We start from the raw sequence: 16407 nt of genomic DNA, 5'->3' as shown, positions 1-16407 counted from the left end.
TGTGTGTTTCCTGTAGCACGGAGCTCAGATTTATAAAAGCGTGGAGGAACTCACAACAGATAGAAGCTAAATGAGAATCCTTCACGGGTTAAAAGGAGATCCAGCTCCCAGTTCTGGTGATCCGGGTCTCCAGGTGTGTCGGGTTCTTGTGTGTCTGTGTGCAGGCCGAGGAGCATCTGAATAATGCATCGGATCATTGGAAAGGTATTTATAGTAAAGAAACGTGATAAAAGTTTCATGAAAACGTCGGCCATTAATCCTCCCCATCGTGCAGTATATCCTCACGTGCACAGGTTACTATCCAATATCTTCGGTGCCATTAGTGGATCACGTCCTCTACACGTCCTTGAACTAATATCTCCACACAATTTAAAGGTTTAATTGAGAGAAAATGCGCTTTGTCCAATTCAAAATTTAGATGCTATAGAGAAAAATGGCGGTGTGTTGACATCAAGGTTGTGGTGGCCTGTGTGTGCACGATGTTGTGTGTGTGTACGATGTTGTGTGTGTGCACGATGTTGTGTGTGTGCACGATGCTGCTGCTAAAGCAGCACAGCCCAGCAGTCATCTTACCCTCGGTCATAATACTTTATCCATGTCCATTTTTAGCATCAGATGTCACCCAGTGAAATTATGTAACATCCAGGCAGTTGCATGTGGTTGAACACACACACACCCACACACACACACACACACACACACACACGCTGGCCTACTGTACGTACAGCCAGTGATTGTTTTTTCAGAGATTATGGCTTTTGATGAAAAGAGCAGCTAGCTTGATTGTAGCCGGTGAGAGAGGGAAACAGGGATCAAAGCAACAGGCTTCCGAGTGGAGAACGTTAAACACTCCTGGAGCAAAGAGCAGCGACCTTTACGACGTTTTTATGGGGAGCTGAAGACTTATCTGCAGACTTATGACACTGAATCATATGGAATTAACTTAAAATGACATTTGTGTATGAGTTCATCTTAAGGATGTTGATCATTAATAGAATTGGTTTATAGCGCATCACAACATAAGTAAATGGGTTCATATTGACTGACGTTAGCACCTTAGATATTATCAAGCCGTTAGTTTTTGCTCATTCAGATATTAGCGGCTCATTTGTTTTGCTTTTATGCTGGGATGTTCCTATTTACTAAATGTTAATCTATTTTACATAATATGTTACGTAGAACGGAACGCACGCGATCTAAATGTCCTTGAGCTAAAGAAAGGACAACCTATGAATTGGTGTTGGGGGAACATTTTAATGAAGGATATAGATCAGTTTAAAGTGTGTTCTGGGTGTTTCACACACGTATCCAGTCACACACATGGACACAGCGTCTTGTCTTCCGCTGGCCCCCAGCTAGCCTCGCCAACGCTAGCGTGTGGGTGTTGGTGTTTTTGTCTGGCCGGCATTAGCTGTGCTTCCTCTTCCTCCCTGAGGTTAGCGAGTGCAGAGGTGTATGTGGGAATGTGTGTGTGTGAGTCACTGATGTCAGCAACGTGAATGCGTGGCCACGTTTCCCTGGAGGATCTAAGGTGTGGCAGCAAGGTGCAGATTCTGCACCATGTGTCACCTGGAACCTGCTCTTCTTACATTAGCTTTGTTCATCAGATCAGAATGGGGAGGGCAGGACCTGCTCTGGTGGGAGGGTCTCTACCTGAACCTTTCTCACCTTTACCTTTTGGAGCAGATGGGATGGATGCTACGTCTCATTTTGTCCTTCCAGCTGACGGTTTTGTGATGAACCCCCTCTGATAGAGCGATTGTGGCGCCACAATGATGCTCTGTATCATTTAAGATTTACCCTTTATGAACTGAAGCTCTACACGCGTAAAGTTTGGTGTGTGTTTTTGTGCATGTGTGTGAGGACAGCTGTTGCTTTGAAGGGAAGCCCAGTAGTGTTTGGATGCTCTGTGTGCGTCAGTGTGCACGAAGTGTAACTGAGAGGTCTTCCCTGTACGTTGTTAACGTGCACCCACAAGCCCGTCCCCATGTGTTCACACACACATGCACAGGCAAAAGCTCTGGAACACCGAGGTGGTGCCTGATGTTTTACCATGCAACGCTAATGTGTGTGTGTGTGTGTGTCTGTCTGTCTGTCTGTCTGTCGTGTGTCTGTCTGTCTGTCTGTGTGTCTGTAGTGTCTGTGTGCGCTGGTGGTGTTGTGTGTCTGTCTGTGTGTGTGTGTGGGGTGGTCTGTGTCTGTGTGTTGTGTGTGTGTGGTGTGTGTGTGGTGTGTGTGTGTTGTGTGTGTGTTCTGTCTGTGGGTGTCTGTGTTGTGTGTGTGTGTGTGTCTGTGTGTGTGTGTCTGTGTGTGTTGTGGTGTGTGTGTGTGTGTGTCTGTGTGTGTGTGTGTCTGTGTGTGTGTGTTCTTATGTAACGTTGATGGGGATAAATTACAGTTCTCACTGTCTCTGCAGATTTGAGCTGTTTGAGCTCACTTCCTTCCCCGAGTGTATTCATGTGTCTTTTTGCTCACTTCCTTCCTTTTTCTCTCTATCCGGACATCTGTTGTTTTTTTGAATCGACTGATTTTACCAAAACAACATCAAACATTGCGCGTTTATCTCCGTGGCCTTCTAAGCATCGGTGATGTGGCCGGTCCTGTTGTAACGATATCAACGATATTTAACGATATCAACGATATTTAACGATATCAACGATATTTAACAGATATCAGCTCTTTTATCAGGTTCTTTGTGGTGGCTGCTTCTGCTGCAGCTATCAGACGGCCTTTTCCACCCTTTTCCACCCTTTTTCCACCCTTTTCCTCCCTTTTTCCTCCCTTTCCCACCCCTTTTCCACCCTTTTCCACCCTTTTCCTCCCTTTTTCCACCCTTTTCCACCCTTTTTCCACCCTTTTCCACCCTTTTCCACCCTTTTCCTCCCCTTTCCACCCTTTTTCCACCCTTTTTCCAGCCTTTTCCACCTTTTTCCACCGTTTTCCACCTTTTCCAGCCTTTTCCTCCCTTTTTCCACCCTTTTCCCCCTTTTTCCTCCTTTTTCCACCCTTTTTCCACCCTTTTCCACAGCGAGCTGCATGGAGATGTTTAACTTTAACACTTATTTCTCGTCGGGGTCACATGGCTGCTGAGGTTTTCCCTGCGGTCGCCAGGCGAGAGGCGCGGTGACACTTGCAGGTCACCAGTCGATTGGGGGGCACACTCGACTTTAGCTCACACACTCACACCCGGGGCACTTCTGCGCGTGCACGTTGACAGTAGCGGGAACGAGGAGGCTCGGGACGAGCGTGCGAACGACCCGGGCTGGATCTGAACCGGGACACTTCTGCTCCGGGTGTGTTTTATTTATAGGTCCTAGGACAATTAAACTGGCATATTGATACACATCAAGTGGTACATCCTGGGAGGGTGTGTGTGCATGTGTGTGTGTGTGTGTGTGTGCATGTGTGCGTGTGCGTGTGTGTGTGGGGGCTGGGAGAAGGAGACTGGGCGAGCTAAGCGGACCGGTCCGTGCCAGTAGTTACAGCTGTCTGCTCACTGCTGAGCTCATTTCTTTGTTGGGTGGATGAGTCCCATTGTTCTGATGGGCGACTGGCACGGTAGTGCACGGGAGGATGCGCAGCGTGCACCAGGCTGAGATGGTCGGGCTCGTCTGGCGGCTCCGTCACGACCCGTGCTTCACGTCTTCACCGCCCACTCTTCCCGGTTGCTCTCCTGTCCCTAGATTTTGCTCTTCTCTCCAGTTACATCATCATCATCGGCCGTTTCTGCCTCACTCTCTCGCTCTCTTGCATAACGTGCAGCTTTATTTGCTCCAGCAGAGGATTCTAATCTTTCCCATGAGGCCGAGCGCAGAAGCCCGGAGAACAGGGGCTTGACCCGACCTTTCCCCCCCCCATCCATGTGCTCCGCCTCATTAACTTACTCTGTCCACCAATTAATGCAGTCTAGACTTCAGCATCACCACACTGACATTTTTTTACACATTCAGCTCATTATGTGAGTGTGCTAATTCCCCCCCCCCCACACACACACACACACCACACGGTCGCCTCCAGGAAGAACAAATGAATACGTTCTGTCACTGCTAATGTAACGCGGGGATGCAGGCTGCGCTGTTGCTTTGTGCACGTCAGAAATGCGTGCACGCTCATGACAGTGTCCACTGAACTGAAATTTGCTCCTGTGATTCCTCTCAGTCACCCACGTGCACGCACATACAAACAATATGCTGCCGGACGGCAAAGTCGCTGCACCAACGCCAGCGTTGCGTAATGGAGATCAACACTGCTTAATCAGCTTTAGGAGACGTGCTTAACGAGCTGGGGCGAGTGCTGAGGAGGAGGAGAGAGAGAGACGCCAGGAAGGCCAGTGGACTCAAGACAAGGTCAAAGAAATGGGGGGGGGGTAGAAGAGGGGAGGCTGGCTGATGGGGAGAAGGAGAAAGTGGTGACAGGTGGTGGCATCGCATGTGTCCCTGTTTACGATGGGTAAACATACACACAAGCATAAATGGCTGCATTCTGCCCCCCCACCCCCCGTCTCCCCTGTCCCCCCCGTCTCCCCCCACCCCCCCGTCCCCCCCGTCCCCCGGAGCAGCCCGGCGTGCTGCATGGAACATCTCGCTGTGATGCAGGTGAGAGCAGAGCGGCGGGCCCGTAAAGGTCTGACGCCACGCCAGCGTTGTGTTGTGGACCCACCTGAAGCTGATGCGTTATGAATTAAAGACACAACGTGCTGGAACCTTGGTGGCGTCGCCGCTCTGCTGAGTCAGATAACGAGCGGGGCCTTTGATGGTTTTTAAAGAAGCCTAATTGCGTATTAGTTCCCCACGTGTGAAACTAACCTCATTGTGCACATTTACACAAACGCCTCCTGCACAATGTTGTCGTCGTCATTCGTGTGTATTTCTGAATAATCCTCAGCACATGTCAGAGCTGGTAGGTAAACAAATGCATATTTTACGTCATAAAATAGCTTTACTATTGTTTACTATTGTTATGACCAGCACGACATTAATTATGTGTAATTAAAGCTTTACTCTTTTGGATTCAATGCCGTAGGTTTTATATAAAATCTTTTAAAAAGTAATAAATCCCGAGAGCTTCTGATAAATGATTTAATCTCGTTTCTAGTTTATACTGTTGAACCTGCCGTTTCAAGCTTGGCGTGTAATTATCCATCTATTAGCACGTTGTCTCCGAGCTGTTGTACATGGTTACAAATGTGCAGCAGGAAGGTGTGAAGAACAACAGCAGCAGCGAGCTGATGGCGTCCCCTGCTCACTCCTCACCAGGGGACGCCTCAAATACCCGTCTACCCGCCCCCTGGTCACCCTTAAGTCCCATTTAGCTCTGCCCATTATTACCTAGCTTACAGGTGAGTTAGCCTGCAGTTCTGTTTGTTGCATGGCAGCAGGTTCTGGGCGGGTTTGCTGTGTTCTGTGTTCACGTCTCTGTATAGAACGTGCACGTTGTTTCCCTTTTTATGAGGAATCGCTGTGGGTTCCTGTATGTGACAACACTGTAAATACCTTCCAAATGAAAGCCGTTATCACTCCTGGAGCTGGCAGAGAAAAACATGATTCCCCAGAGGCTTTTTCACGCTCACCTCCCGTTTGAACAACAGTGCACGGCTCATAACAAACGGCACAAACATGCACAGGCTTCCAGTTGGAGGTATGCACAGAAGTGCATTGGAATATCCCAAACGTGGACTATTTAATCACACATGCACTAAAATCTGGACATTAAAAGGAAGTCTTACTATTTCTTCTAGTAAACATTACTGACAATGCAAAGGAGCCTGGGATAATCTTCTGTTGTCCTCGTTTACTAGATTTGGTTAGATTCTGTCCAACAGGACGACTGTAAATGGCAGCTGGGCCTGAAGGTACCGTTAAATAAATAATAAATATCTGTGGCTTCCATTGCTGTTGTAGCAGAAGCATCTCAGCAGAAACGCCTCTACCGTGCGTGCTGAGGGCGACCAGCAGGGAACCAGGAGGGGGGTCAGGGCAGGGACCCAGGAGGGGGGTCAGGTGTCCGGCCCTCACACACCTAGAATGTTGATCCTCTGCGGAATGTGTCCGTCTCAGACAGGAGCTGCTCTCTCTGGACCTGCACGGCGCTCGTCTTTCATGTCGTCCACAAGACTCCTCCGAGGCTTTCCCGACCCAAAGTGTAGAGGAGTTGAGGAAAGCAGTGGCCACAAGAGGCTGTCAGAACCAGACGGGGGGGGGTGGATGGCTGACTGTTGATTTTAAAGACCGTGGGGATGTTTGTGTTCTGAGATGAGCTCAGTGGACACGAGACCAGAACCGGGATCATGTGTGCGACCTGTTGCTGGCTGATGCTAGCCTGCCCCGCGTTAGCTCTCCTCCTCCTCCTCCTCCTCCTCCTCCTCCTCCTCCTCCTCCCATTCTATTACCTATATGTGTCTCTGTTCCAGGCTGAACGCATTAATTGCACATTTATGCTTTTTTTTTTTTGTTCATTTCTGGAGGAGTTATTTTTAGGCGTTAAGTGTCTGGTTGCTAGGAGACTGTGTGCGTGTCCATGCTGGCACTCACATTCACACAAATAAAGATAAACACAGAGTGTAGCTGTTATTATGGACAGCAGCCGGGCACCGTGTGTGTGTGTGTGTGTGAGTGTGTGTGTGTGTGTGGGGGGGGGGGTTGCTATGTTGTGGTGCACGCCTAAAACACTCGGTGTGGTTTTACCTTTTCAAATTCTTACCATTTTTATTATTATTCATTTATTATTATATTCATTTGAAGGTTTAGAACTGAACGGGCACTCGGGCCGGCGGATCAGAACCCTGTGTGAGGGTCAGAACTCCATGAGGGTCAGAACTCTATGGGGGTCAGAACCCCATGAGGGTCAGAACTCTATGGGGGTCAGAACCCTGTGTGGGGTCAGAACCCTGTGAGGGTCAGAACCCTGTGTGGGGTCAGAACCCTATGGGGGTCAGAACCCTGTGTGGGGTCAGAACCCTGTGAGGGTCAGAACCCTGTGTGGGGTCAGAACCCTATGGGGGTCAGAACCCTGTGTGGGGTCAGAACTCTATGGGGGTCAGAACCCTGTGTGGGGTCAGAACCTGTGAGGGTCAGAACCCTGTGTGGGGTCAGAACCCTGTGAGGGTCAGAACCCCATGAGGGTCAGAACCCTGTGTGGGTCAGAACCCTGTGAGGGTGCAGCAACATCCTGTTTGATGGCGTATTTCAGGAAACAACCAACATCTACCACCTTTTCTTAGACACATCTCAAGTGAGCGGTAATGATCCTTGGAATTCTATTTTTGCTCAAGTGTGGCGACGCCTTCCAATTATCTCACAAACACACGGCAGCAGCAACGAGTGTGTGGCTGAGAAGTGATATCGGAACGCAGGTACGGAGAGTCCAATCAGTCCTGATGTGAACATTGATTCACAGGGCACAGGTCACCGGGTGCTGCTATCACAGAAAGGCTCTTTTACTGCGCATGTTTGGTGCACGCATCAACGTACGTGATAAAGTCAAGAGACCACACACACGCACACACACACACACAACAACACACACACACACACACACACACACACCAGGATGATCAAACAGGTTGGCTTGATTTCATTTCCTTGAGCCCTGCAGGTGTCTCACACAGGTGTATTTTAGGCTCCAGTTGATGGGCGGTTCCCTGACAGGTCGGGTCCAGTCAACACCTGACGCAGCTCATTTAGAAGTAGGAATCGTGTTGGTGCGTCCTTAGCTTTGAATCCTCAAGCTCGACTTTTCACGCTCTTAAATCGACGCCGTAGATCGCGTCCGGTGCACGGGGAGATGATGCCCTTTGCACTCCTACATTTAGGGGTGTGCTCACACTCAAAGGCACTCGTGCAGGAAACGGTGAGTGTGGGCAACGTGTTGTTGAACCAGAGGTCAAGTGTCAGCTGGCTCCTCTCTGCAAAACTGTTGGATGGTGAAGTGCTTTAACAGCAGCCTGCGAGCGCCAGCGATGGCGTGCACAGAAGATAAGGGGGCCTGCAAGGGAGCCTGCAAGGGAGCCTGCAAGGGAGCCTGCAAGGGAGCCTGCAAGGGGGCTGCAAGGGGGCCTGCAAGGGAGCCTGCAAGGGAGCCTGCAAGGGGCCTGCAAGGGGGCCTGCAAGGGAGCCTGCAAGGGAGCCTGCAAGGGTGCCTGCAAGGGGGCCTGCAAGGGGGCCTGCAAGGGAGCCTGCAAGGGAGCCTGCAAGGGGGCCTGCAAGGGGGCCTGCAAGGGAGCCTGCAAGGGAGCCTGCAAGGGGGCCTGCAAGGGTGCCTGCAAAGGTGCCTGCAAGGGAGCCTGCAAGGGGGCTGCAAGGGGGCCTGCAAGGGTGCCTGCAAGCTTTCTGTGCTGCTCTGGGGCCCAACTCAGCCATGCTATGAGAAAGGAACCGCTGACCTGGCTGCTGGACCAGCTTCATTCGTGGTTTTTGGTTGGTTTTTGAGAAACAACTGTCAACGTGTTGCTACCATCTAAATCAAAGTTACTTTGCTGTGGACTTACTGATTATGCGACCATGACTGTGGACATGCGACCATGACATGCGACCATGACATGCGACCATGACTGTGGACATGCGACCATGACATGCGACCATGACATGCGACCATGCCTGTGGACATGCGACCATGACTGTGGACATGACATGCGACCATGACATGCGACCATGACGTGGACATGCATGCGACCATGACATGCGACCATGACATGCGACCATGACTGTGGACATGACATGCGACCATGACATGCGACCATGACTGTGGACATGCGACCATGACTGTGGACATGCGACCATGACATGCGACCATGCCTGTGGACATGTGACCATGACATGCGACCATGACATGCGACCATGACTGTGGACATGCGACCATGACATGCGACCATGACTGTGGACATGCGACCATGACATGCGACCATGACTGTGGACATGCGACCATGACATGCAACCATGACATGCGACCATGCCTGTGGACATGCGACCATGACTGTGGACATGACATGCGACCATGACATGCGACCATGACATGCGACCATGACTGTGGACATGTGACCATGACATGCGACCATGACTGTGGACATGCGACCATGACTGTGGACATGTGACCATGACATGCGACCATGACATGCGACCATGACATGCGACCATGCCTGTGGACATGTGACCATGACATGCGACCATGCCTGTGGACATGCGACCATGACACGCGACCATGACTGTGGACATGCGACCATGACATGCGACCATGACTGTGGACATGTGACCATGACATGCGACCATGACTGTGGACATGCGACCATGACTGTGGACATGTGACCATGACACGCGACCATGACTGTGGACATGCGACCATGACATGCGACCATGACTGTGGACATGCGACCATGACTGTGGACATGTGACCATGACATGCGACCATGACTGTGGACTGCGACCATGACATGCGACCATGACATGCGACCATGCCTGTGGACATGCGACCATGACATGCGACCATGACTGTGGACATGCGACCATACCTGTGGACATGCGACCATGACATGCGACCATGACATGCGCACCATGACTGTGGACATGCGACCATACCTGTGGACATGCGACCATGACATGTGACCATGACACGCGACCATGACTGTGGACATGCGACCATGACATGCGACCATGACTGTGGAACATGCGACCATGACTGTGGACATGTGACCATGACATGTGCGATGACTGTGGACATGCGACCATGACATGCGACCATGACATGCGACCATGCCTGTGGACATGCGACCATGACATGCGACCATGACTGTGGACATGCGACCATACCTGTGGACATGCGACCATGACATGCGACCATGACATGCGACCATGACTGTGGACATGCGACCATGACTGTGGACATGTGACCATGACTGTGGACATGTGACCATGACATGTGACCAGTGTAAAAGGCCTCCGCTGCGTTATTTCCTATAAAGGGATTTTTCTTGATCTCGTCCATCTTTAAAGACCATCTCCTCTCTTAATGTGGTTGGTTCCCGCTGCATTTACAAACACACTGTTTCTTCATTTGTGCGTGGGAGGAGCCCCCCCCCCCCCGGAAGCTGTCTGGAGAGACCCCGACGCCCTGGGAGCCGGGGGTCACTTGGGGAAAAGTAAATATACCTAACAGCACCCTGAGAGCAAGGGACAGCTCTCCCACTGACACAATATTATTTTGCTCTTGTTAACAGACTCTGGGGAGCGTGCACGCACACACAAACACATGGGCTCCCTGCAGGCCTGTTGTTTATGCATGTAATTACACACAATGTGGTCCAGTTGTCAAGCCCACATTAGCTCACGCCAGCGCCACCGGCTCTGGACCTTGGGCCTGTGCACGTGGACTTCCTTTGGTGCTGCTGGGGACTGTGCACATCACAGTCGAGTCTCCCAGTTGATCAAATACTGGGAATACTGGGAATACTGGGAATACTGGTGCTTTAATCCCCGTCTGCCTGTTGTATTTTGACCGGACACGTTTTACTAAATCAAAACCTTCACTGTGATTTCCTGCTGAGGCTTATGGGAGGTTTTCTCTTTACGTGCGCACGCCTCGTGGCCTTTGACAGAGCGCGCACACTGATTATTATGGGATGAACAGGCAATAATTGTGCCGTCGTCAGAAGAACGTGCTGAGCTGATGCAGCAGATTTAAAGCTGGTGGTCTTAATGGAGAACATCCCAGCAGCCCATTCCCCCGAGCACGCTCCTCCCCTCCCGTTTCCCGGAAAACACATCCGTCTGTTCCCTGGAAGGACCGAAGCGCACGGAGACGCACGGAGACGCAGCCACTCGTCTGATGTCCTGTTCTCTTCAGCCTCTGGTCCATTTGTTCCCTCCCTGCCTTGGTGTTCCTTGGTGTTCCTCCTCCTCCCTCCCTCCACCCTCCTGCTCCCGTCCATCCATGTTACGTCTTCTCACTCTTTTGCTGTGCAGTTGAACAATAACCCCAGTGTGTGTGAGTGTGTGCGGCGCTATTTTTGGACCCTGGAAGGCCACAGAGCACTCTGTTCCTCCTGCGCCCTCTGCTTCCCTGCACTCCAGCTATAGGGGAGAAGAAGCTTATGGAAAATGCAACATGACCTCTGAGAACAGTGCAAATGCCGACCAGTTCAACCTTCACTCCAGTGATTCCTGCCATCATCTTGTCTCTTCCCATGTCCCTGCCTCTCTGTCCCCAAGTCTCGTCCCCTTGTCCTGCTGCATCTTTAATCGGTCCTGGCTGCGACCCGTTCAGGTTCAGGGCTCTGTGCTCTGATTACCCCCCTCCTTTGACACCCCCAGCTCTCTCCTGCTCTCTCCTGCTCTTGCTTTCTCCGTCTCGCCCTTAAAGTCTTCCATTATTCCCACGAGCTGCTGGTCTCGTGTCTTTTCTTGGAGCTCACTGCTTCGGGCCCTTTTACTTATTGAAGTCTAGCTTGTGTATGTTTGAATTATTGACATGTAGGCAAATACTCCACATTACTTAATAATTCTGCTTTTATAGCCAGCGGATAGTGATCTCACTGTCCCGACCCACACACACGTCCATCCGTCCGTCTTTTACCAGTGTAACTAAAAGCTGTTGCTTCCTTGGGGGGTAACGCCCCCCCGAACGTCCTCACGAGCAGCTTCAACCGTCACGTGTGTTCTCGGTGCTCTGCTGCTATTTGTGATCGGAGGTCATTGTTTGACTCCACATAGTCGGAATAGCAGCAGCGTCGGTCGTCTGCCACCAAGATCACAGAGGAAAAGAGGCATCCGCACTCCTGGAGCGAAGGCGGCGGGTGGGGGGTGGGGGGTGGGGGGGGGCAGGAGAGGGAAGAGGGGACGGGGGAGCAATCTGATCTGGATGACAACAGACTACCAGACGAGCTATGACCTCATCCCTCTCTTAACCCCCCCATCCTCTCCCACACTCGCCATTGTCTCTCTGACTCCCTTCCCACTTTTGTTTCCTTTGACCCCCCCCCCCACACACACACACACACACAACACACACACATACACACACACACCCCTGTTGCATCACTTTTCACCACCTGAGTCAGCTCACATCTCTTGGAGCACTTGCACTCTCTGGTGTCCCAGGGCAGAGATTAGGTGCACCTCCTCTCATCAACCTGCCATACAGGTCACTGCATTATTGATGCTGTGTGTGTGTCTGTGTCTCTCTGTGTGTGTGTGTGGTGTGGGTGTGTGTCTGTGTCTGTGTCTGTGTGTGTGTCTGTGTCTGTGTGTGTGTCTGTGTGTGTGCACGCTAGAGAGGCTGCATGCGTGCCTGTAATGGATATCTGTGTGTCCCTTGGGAGACGGGCATGTAAGTGTGGAGCAGAGTGAAAGAGAGGCAGATTTGAGGTCAAGGAGGTTAAGTATGGCAGGGAGGCCCTGCTCCTCTGGCCCTGCTCCTCGTGCTCCTCTGGCCCTGCTCCTCTGGCCCTGCTCCTCTGGCCCTGCTCCTCTGGCCCTGCTCCTCGTGCTCCTCTGGCCTGCTCCTCTGGCCCTGCTCCTCTGGCCGTGCGCAGATTCCAAACAAGTTTTCCCATCAGGAGTTCTAAAGTGTGTGTGCATTTGTCAGCTCATCCATCCGTCCATGCATGATGTTCAGCACGTGTTCCAGCTCATCTGGTGGGTCGGTGCTGGACACTGGGTGTGTAGCGGGACAAAGACACCAGACACCTGCTCTTGCTCACATTTCTCCCGCCCATACCCACCTCTCTCTCTCTCTCTCTCTCTCTCTCTCCGTCCCTCACACACACTCTCACACACAGTGAAGGTAACATGATAGCACATAAACACACTGATGCAGGTGATTCATCTCTTAAGATATTTGTTTAGAATATTCTCTGCTGCTAAATGCCGATAACAGTCTGTAAAAATGGCCTCTCACTCAGCGGCCACTTTATTGGGTACACCTCGCTAGTAAAAGGTCCGACCCCTTTTGCCTTTAGGACACCCTTAATTCTTCACGGAATACTTTCAACGAGGTGTTGGGAACGTTCCTCAGAGATTTTGGTCCACGTTGACGCGGTTCAATCGCACAGTTGCTGCAGATTTGTCGGCTTTGCATCTACGATGTGAATGTCGACGCAGCGATAATCCCCATTTTCTCACTTCCCATCGGATACTCACGATATCTGCTGCCGCTGTTCCAATAGCTGCGTATGATTTATCATTATTGTTGTTGTTGATCTTATATGAGGCTGTAATAACCTACAGGCAGGTATATGTATGTATGTATTGCACGTTGTTTTGAGCGTACACACAGCGGACGTTTGTTGAAAGGTTCGCTAGCACCAGTGCTGCTCAGTGCTAACGTGCTAGCTGCTTGGCTACACGCTGTGAGACGGTGCGTCTAGAGACACTCCAGCAGGAATCACCTGTGGAGTTATTGAATCAGACAACAGACACAGAACCAACCTGTGGGTCAAGAATTCAGCAAGATGGTTCAGAAATGAAGTGGGTATCACGACCCGATAGTGGATCAGAACGGCCTCATCCCGATAAAAAGGCAGTAGGAAAATATTCCCCACGCCAACATGCTGCCACCAGCCTGAAGGTTTGGTACGAGGCAGGATGGACCCGTGCTTCCATGGTGCACGCCGTGATTCTGACCCGACCATCTGTAAGCGAGACTCTTCAGACCAGGAAATCTTTGGTCCAGTTCCGATGAGCCAGGATCGGCTGCCTGTGGTCTTCCTGCTTCCACACCTTGTTCTTTCAGAGACGTTGTTCTGCCTTCCTCGGTCGTAACGCCTGGTTATTTGAGTTACTCTTGTTACTATAAGATCTGCTGGAATCCTCAGACCAGGCCACCTTCACACCCACTTAAATCCCTTTTCTGTCCCGTTCTGATGCTCCAGGTGACCTTCAGCAGGTTGTCTTGAACCCTCTACACGCCTAAATGCATCATTATCCTTTGTAATTAAAGCTGGACGTCTGTTTCTGACCACATGCAGCTTCACTAAAGCACCTGCAGTTCACAGGGTTAGGGTTAGTTAGTTGGTTAGTTAGGGAAAGTTTTGCTTATTTTAAACTCAGACTTGGTTTCTTAAAGTGTGTTCTTGCTCCACTGTCTGCCCCCGATTGCCCCGTTGGCTGCTCTGTAATGCTAATTAATGTGGGGTGTGATGCAAGAGTAGGAGGGTGTGAAGAGAAAGGGAAACTAAAGACCACATGATAACGTCTACCTACGTAAACGGCTTCAGAAAGTTGCCGAACGCGCCGCTTTATCATTTACCATCATTTTTTATCATGGGTTTATCGCCCATTATTGTTTGAGGCATAAAAACCAGTAACGTTGGAACGTGTTGGCCTTAACGACCTCGGCGTGGACTTTAGCCTCCTGCTGTTTGCCGTAACTTTAATGTTCCACACTGGAACGTAAAGGCCTCAGTTTCATCTTATATCTGCACATGTTGAAAGATGGAGGGATGTTTGTGGGACTTTCCTGACACTCCTCCTTTCAGCAGATCATTTATGAAACCATTATTCCCATCCCCACCGATGGCCGGCAGACGAGCGTCGCACATTAGGCGCTCGCCAAACGGTCAGAAGAAGCCCCGCGCTGCAGAGATTAGCAGGCCTCTGAATCTGCCGCCGGCCCCCGTCCAGCAAATCCACCGACAGATCCATAATCTCGTGATTTGAGATGATGACTTGTTAATCTCCGACCCTGCCCCTCTCGTTTCCTCCGCTGCAGCTAAACGCGCTGCAAACGCCGTCTGTGGACGACCATTATATAAGGGGAGGGTGGGGAGGCCTTTATTGGTCCTGGGGGGGGGGATCCAGGCGTTGCTGCAACACAAGCGTGGAATCATTTCCTCCGAAGAATATATGAGCCGGTCTGTTATCGGAGGTCAGAACATGCTGCTGCGATGCCGCTGATGATGGGATGTTGGCGCTCCAAACAGGCTCCTGCAGTTCGGGCAGCAAAAATCCATATTGTGCAGAAACGTACTGCAGCAGAGCTGGAAATGGATATTCAGATCTGTGACTGCATCTAAGACGGTAACTGTAGAACCCGTCTATATTTGGAGGAGCTGCACCACAATCCTCTATTTTGCTCCGTCGTGTCACATTTTCTTGACCGTGGCGGCAACAGAATGTTAGTAGGAGAGTTGCACAAACATTTCGAAAGGCGCTCGCTGGAACATAAACTCCTTCAGACTTGAACATTTGGACTCCCCTGCTTAAGAGAACACTCGTCAGCACACCCACAGTCTGGCTCTGAGCGGAGGGCGGAGGGACGCGGAGGCACAGACAGAAGAGGTGACTCTCATGTTGTCGTAGGAAAGAGTGACACCAGAGGAAAGAGATGGAGGACAGGTGCAAAGGTCTGACGCGCACCGCCACGCTCGCGCTCGTGTCTTCAGTCTGCTTCCTGTCCCGAACCACTGCCACGTGGGGGGAGAGTGCAGGATTGAAGGTGGTTAAATCTGGTTCTAGTGGGAAACTACAGAAAGAACGTGCCCAGAGTGACGGGTGGAAGCACCTACAAGGGTTGATTCTCCTTCAGATGTCGTCTTTCTCCATCATTTAGGATCTAACCCTCTCTTCCTTTATCTCTGTGGCAGGTTTTGCCTTTCCGGAGTGGGCCTACAAGCCCGAGTCAAGTCCTGGATCGAGGCAGATCCAGCTGTGGCATTTCATTCTGGAACTGCTCAGGAAAGAAGAATACCACGATGTCATCGCCTGGCAGGGGGATTACGGCGAGTTCGTCATCAAGGACCCGGATGAAGTGGCCCGGCTGTGGGGCGCCCGCAAGTGCAAACCCCAGATGAACTACGATAAGCTGAGCAGAGCGCTGAGGTACGGCCCGTTTGACCGGAGTGTCTTTGCTCCGTCCTGGATCACAAACATGAAACTATCATGAAGAACTAGGACGTTTACAGCATTTCTCTCTATAATTGTGAATATTGAACACATCTGCATGTAGCGGCGACACTGTGGCGTCCTCACGCTCCTCTAGAAACGATCATTTTCAGATACAGCTCGATCCTCCTGCTGGTTCAGGCCTCCCGGCCCTGGTTGTGACCCTGGATGCAGATGGATCCTTGCTCCGCTCTGTCTGTCCTCCTGTCCACGTTATCTTTCAACATAACTCTCCTGTTTGGTCTTGTTTTTCACCTCCTGTCTGGTATTTAGACCTACATCTTCAAGGACTTGAGTAGGGAAAAAGAACACTCTTCTTCACCGAAACCGAAATAAAAAACAACCCACATCTAAAAAAAAAAAAAAAAAACCTGATAAAGCTTCTTTCAGTTGGTGGAGCTTTTGTGAGCACTCAGAAGAACATCAGAGAGGCTTTTACATGAGGTTAATGGCTGCATTTAGTGCAGTGAGACACTTTGTGTATGCTCAGTTATAATAGTGAGATTAAGATAATGTCGATATATGGGATCATGTTGGG

The 16407-nt window shown here is 50.8% G+C and overlaps 1 protein-coding gene across 1 annotated transcript in view; it reads left to right on the top strand.

Annotated features, from left to right (window-relative positions):
- The window catches only part of erfl3 (Ets2 repressor factor like 3), a 34441-nt gene that overhangs the window by 7789 nt on the left and 10245 nt on the right, over positions 1–16407 (top strand). Inside the window, 1 exon segment of the mRNA XM_057045925.1 lies at positions 15572–15806. Coding sequence (XP_056901905.1) covers positions 15572–15806 — 235 coding nt within the window.

The sequence above is a fragment of the Takifugu flavidus genome, chromosome 10 (assembly GCF_003711565.1).
Source record: "Takifugu flavidus isolate HTHZ2018 chromosome 10, ASM371156v2, whole genome shotgun sequence".
NCBI lineage: Eukaryota > Metazoa > Chordata > Actinopteri > Tetraodontiformes > Tetraodontidae > Takifugu > Takifugu flavidus.
This window is presented reverse-complemented; position numbering and strand designations above follow the sequence as displayed.